Source organism: Rhinopithecus bieti, unplaced genomic scaffold, assembly GCF_001698545.2.
Source record: "Rhinopithecus bieti isolate Rb0 unplaced genomic scaffold, ASM169854v2 scaffold_45014, whole genome shotgun sequence".
NCBI classification, from domain to species: Eukaryota; Metazoa; Chordata; class Mammalia; order Primates; family Cercopithecidae; genus Rhinopithecus; species Rhinopithecus bieti.
Window position 1 is genome coordinate 699 of NW_016817924.1, and position 2,074 is coordinate 2,772.

Below are 2,074 nucleotides of genomic sequence, written 5' to 3' on the forward strand. Positions count from 1 at the left end.
CCATGTTCTCGCCCATTGCACTCCAGCCTGGGCGACAGAGCAAGACCTTGTCTCTAAAAACCAAAACAAAGAAACTAAAAATGAACATTCGGATTTGTTAGGTGGTGACAAGGGAGGCAGTCCAGGATCTGTGGACTCCCCACTTTTGTTCTGTGCTTGGAGAGCCCTAGAAAGTCTGAGAGTGTACAGGACCCTGGTCTAGGGGGTAGGGGACACAAATAACTAATCTGAGGGGTTTCGGGGGTACATAGCCCTGCCGTGGGGAATCTAAACTGGGAGGCATGGTCTGGCAGGCCCAAACCTTCTTCCTTTAAACAAATTTTAAAAAAACGACATTAACTGGATAAAGTAAAAACCATCTCCAAGAGCCTTGGAGGCGGAATGAAGGCGTGGCCCGGTGGGCGGGACCAACAGTAAAAGCTTAAGCGTTATTGGTTGTATTGTTTAGTTGCTCACTCCAGAACTGCCCACTTATGGGCGGGGGCCGCTCCTTCAGGCTTAGCGGTCATTGGCTGAATTGGGCCAGAGAGGTCTCATTGGCTGAATTCCTGCACCGCTCGTAGGAGGCGGGCCCCAAAGTAGGCGAGGCCTACGGAAGCTGGGGCTTCTTGCTGTGAGGTCCGGTTACCTAGTGTTGTGGGGGGGTCCTTGAGGCAAGAGTGAAAATTGGGTCTGGGGATTAGTCCTGGGGTGGAGGTCTGAGCACGCCAGGTCGGACCCCCTCCATCTTCGGTTTTGCACACCCCGCTTTCCAGGGGTGAGCCGCGGCGGGTCGGGCGGCGTCGCGTGTGTGACGTCATCCATCGGCGCCGCGCGAGGCTCCAGTGGCCTTGACCTCCCGCGGCGTGGGAGGCTGCGAGGCGATGCTGCAGTTGGTCCGGGCCGGGGCGCGCACCTGGCTTCGGCCTACGGGCTGCAGGGTGAGGCCAGGGGCTGGAAGCATGGTCGAAGGACGAAATTTGGGGGTGTCCAGGGGTCGTCTCTCACTTTCGTCCACCCCTTGCAGGGCTTGAGTTCGCTGGCGGAAGAGGCAGCGCATCCTACCGAGAACCCGGAGCAGGTGGCGAGCGAGGGTAAGGCAAGCGGGGTGGCTCCAGGATGGGCAGCGACAGAGAGGTGTGACCCTTGACCCTAACCCCTGACCCCCGCCGTCGCTCCAGGTCTCCCGGAGCCCGTGCTGCGCAAAGTCGAGCTCCCAGTACCCGCTCATCGACGCCCGGTGCAGGCCTGGGTCGAGTCCTTGCGAGGCTTCGAGCAGGAGCGCGTGGGCCTGGCTGACCTGCACCCCGATATTTTCGCCACCGCGCCCAGGTGAGCGAGGACTGTAATGGTGAACTGAGTGGCGGAGGGATGAAGAGCGGAAGTTCAGGAGTCAGGATGACTTTGGGCTTGTACCGTTGGAAAAGTGCTGGATTTCTACAGCCTCCTTTTCTTCACCTGTCAAAGGGGGATGATGACAGTTTCCCCTTCTGTAGCGCTGTGTGAGATTGAAGCCTGAGAGGTGACATCTTCTAAGGGTTAGGGAGACAGAACTCTGGAGCCCGACTTATTAGGTTCAAATCCTGCCTTCACTTCTTGTGCCTCAGTGTCCCTATTTTGTCAGCGCTCGGGAGGTTGCTGTGATGAGTAAATGACTTAATTCTGGCACATAATAAGTTTTATAGAAATGCTGATAATCTTTGTTAACTGTTTTTTGCAAATAAGAGCACTAAAGAGACTAAACCATTCCTAGGTGCCTGGAAGAGGCTGTTTGCATTTTAGTTAACCTGCTGTTCATAACATCTCTAAGAAAATGTAGGGGCCATGCTGGGCGCGGTGGCTCACGCCTGTAATTCTAGCACTTTAGGAGGCCGAGACAGGCGGATCACGAGGTCAGGAGATCGAGACCATCCTGGCTAACACGGTGAAACCCTGTCTCTACTAAAAATACAAAAAGAAATTAGCCGGGTGTGGTGGCGGTCGCCTGTAGTGCCAGCTACTCGGGAGGCTGAGGCAGGAAAATGGCGTGAACCCGGAGGCGGAGCTTGCAGTGAGCCAAGGTCGTGCCACTGCACTCCATCCTGGACGACAAAGC

At 55.9% G+C, this 2,074-nt stretch overlaps 1 protein-coding gene across 2 annotated transcripts; it reads left to right on the top strand.

Moving 5' to 3' along the window:
- The first annotated feature begins 572 nt into the window (after nucleotides 1–572).
- Nucleotides 573–1,792, top strand: LOC108518227 (39S ribosomal protein L4, mitochondrial-like). Of its 2 annotated transcripts, XM_017856480.1 has the most exons (4): nucleotides 573–618; nucleotides 756–920; nucleotides 1,007–1,073; nucleotides 1,161–1,792. In XM_017856480.1, exons 2-4 carry the CDS (start codon nucleotides 864–866, stop codon nucleotides 1,313–1,315), a joined length of 279 nt encoding a protein of 92 aa, XP_017711969.1. In that variant the 5' UTR covers nucleotides 573–618; nucleotides 756–863; the 3' UTR covers nucleotides 1,316–1,792. The 2 variants fall into 2 exon arrangements, with proteins under 2 accessions (XP_017711969.1, XP_017711968.1); XM_017856479.1 differs by having other exon boundaries at nucleotides 576–920.
- The last annotated feature ends 282 nt before the right edge of the window (nucleotides 1,793–2,074 follow it).